The following is a 2,513-nucleotide window of genomic DNA, read 5'->3' as shown; positions in this document are numbered from 1 at the left end:
ATATAATTAAACAATGATAATGATGACACAACAAGCTTCCACATAGTTTTCATCTCCCAAATCCACTCTCAGGGCATTGGTTGGCCTGGGACTATAGTAAAAGACACTTTCCCCAAGATTTTGCACAGTGAGACCAAACCCAAAACTACCTGGTTGCAAAACAGGCTTCTTAACCACACAGCCAAGCCTGGGAACATTCTCTTGGAGTGGTTGGCGTTAGGAAGGGCATTCAGCTGTAGAAACTCTGCCAGATCAGATTGGAGCCTGATGCAGCCTTCTGACTTGCCAGTCCTCAGTCAAATCGTCCAACCCATGCTAGCATGGAAAGCGGATGTTAAACGATGATGAAGATGATTACATAAAACCTAGACCAAAAGCTGCTGACAATGTCTTGAGTATTTTACCGTGGTTGCTTCCATACTTTGAGTGTAACTGAGCAGAGCTGAACAAGGGCACTCAACAACAACGACAATGACAGTGGTAGGAGTAATGAATGCCATTGACACCACTCTCAATGATGACAATGATGATGACCATAATTCGATATGTCTGATGAAACAAATGTTAATTGAAGACTGAGAGGCTTACTTTCAAAAGTTGTCCCTGCTCACAGCCTATAAATACAGCTGAATCTGACTGCCAACTCTGTGAGATTGGATGTATGCGAGAAATATTTTCGAGTTTTTGGTGTAATTTATAAGATTCCTTTCCTGCGATACAAGCTACAGCAGCCAGAGGTATTTCCAAACCAGGATGGAGCAGTTGTTCATTTTCTTTATACTTAAACTTCTCTGCCTTACTTCGTGGAGGACAATCAATAGTTCTGTGAAGATAAAAGAGTTAAATTATGTTAGAACCTTGAGAACTTTTAGTATGAAATTGTGAAACAGAGAAATCATCAAATATTTCTAATAATTAATTTGATAATGCCTATTGTTGGTAATTATTGAGTTTTCAAATGCTGTGCTCTTGTGAGAAGAAAACAACAAATGAAAACTTAAATAAGCTCTAAGGATTTTTTACATTTGAACAAGACAAGCCAGATAGATTTCATTCTTTCCAGAAAGCAGGATAGGCAGATGGTTGTGAATGCCAAACCTTTTGCTGGTGAAGAATATACCATCAAACATAGATTAGTGATTAATGATTTCAGGGTAAGAGTTAGTTTGGAGAAGAAGGATATAGAAGCTTAAGGGGACATCAAACAGTTGTCAGTTGAGAGAAGTATTAGTTGAAGCATTTGATGAGAGAAAGGAGGAATTGGAGAGATACGATATCTTTCTATATTATATCTATATAAGAGGACAACCAGAAGTTCCTTTGAGACAATCTACTGAAGTCTATAGACCACATCTATCGCTAGATCTTGGCTCAAGCAGACAGAAAGGTACATCATCATCATCATCATCGTTTAACGTCCACTTTCCATGCTAGCATGGGTTGGACGATTTTGACTGAGGACTGGTGAAACCAGATGGCTACACCAGTTTCTACAGCTGGATGCCCTTCCTAACGCCAACCACTCTGAGAGTGTAGTGGGTGCTTTTACGTGCCACCGACACAAAGGCCAGTCAGGCGGTACTGGCAATGGCCACGCTCAAAATGGTGTATTTTATGTGCCACCCACACAAGAGCCAGTCCAGCAGCACTGGCAACGATCTTGCTCGAAAAGTATATTATAGAGAGCCATAAAAGCTAAGAGACAGACCAGAAAAACTGGAAGAAAAGCAACAGTAGTGAACAATACCAAATGACTAAAAGAGAAGCTAAGTGTCAGGTATATTTAGCAAAGAGATGAGCAGAAAGCAGAGGTGTGCTAATGTTCTGTAGTGTACAAATCAGAGTGCGAGATGTTCCAGACTTTGAGGCAGTTGGTGTTACTGACACTGAAAGAGAAAAAGGCATTGTTGAATATAGAAAAGCATAGGAGGGGAAGTGGGAGGAGTGAGTGGAGAGAGAGGAGATGAGAAAGATAGGAGAGAGAGAGATAGAGGAGAGAAGGGGAGAGAGAGAGGAGAGAAGGGGAGAGAGAGAAGAGAGGACAGGAAGAGAGAGAGAGAAAGAGAGGGGGTGTCTACTCTAAGTAATCCAATTGAGCCTTTCAAGTTGACAGCAATTGCAGATATAGAGATAGAGAGAAAGCAGCTAGTCCTTCATAAACAGTCACTGAGATTATTAGAATATCTAACAAGGTTTAAACTGACCATATCCAGCCCAAATATTCTACCTATTTTATGTTCAAATCAGCCAGATCCAGTCTCTCACACCTACCCTACAATGCCATTCAAAAACTAAACAATGAGATCATCCAAATCTTGAAGTTATGAGACAATACATGATTAATTTAAAACAATGTGAATAAATAAGTATTATATTTGATATATAAAATGCTCTTTAAAAAAATAGAAATAAAGAACCATGTAACAATTATGAAATATCTTGGAAAATAAACAAAAATTACTTACTTTAACTGCATTTCAAAATAATCATTTGACTTCATTATCCTGTAAATG

General features: G+C 39.0%; 1 protein-coding gene across 5 annotated transcripts in view; it reads right to left on the bottom strand.

Annotated features, from left to right (window-relative positions):
* The window catches only part of LOC106883371 (cilia- and flagella-associated protein 43), a 99,256-nt gene extending 96,749 nt beyond the window's left edge, over positions 1-2,507 (bottom strand). For all 5 annotated transcript variants that reach the window (XM_014934359.2, XM_052972703.1, XM_052972705.1 and 2 more), the window contains exons 1-2: positions 2,466-2,507; positions 589-823 (exon numbers count right to left, since the gene is read on the bottom strand). In XM_014934359.2, coding sequence (XP_014789845.2) covers positions 589-823; positions 2,466-2,500 — 270 coding nt within the window. In that variant the 5' untranslated portion in view covers positions 2,501-2,507. The remainder of the gene's footprint in view (positions 1-588; positions 824-2,465) is intronic.
* Positions 2,508-2,513: the final 6 nt, after the last annotated feature.

Source organism: Octopus bimaculoides, chromosome 14, assembly GCF_001194135.2.
Source record: "Octopus bimaculoides isolate UCB-OBI-ISO-001 chromosome 14, ASM119413v2, whole genome shotgun sequence".
Lineage (NCBI taxonomy): Eukaryota > Metazoa > Mollusca > Cephalopoda > Octopoda > Octopodidae > Octopus > Octopus bimaculoides.
Note: the sequence above shows the minus strand (reverse complement) of the source record. Positions and strands in the feature narration are given on the sequence as shown.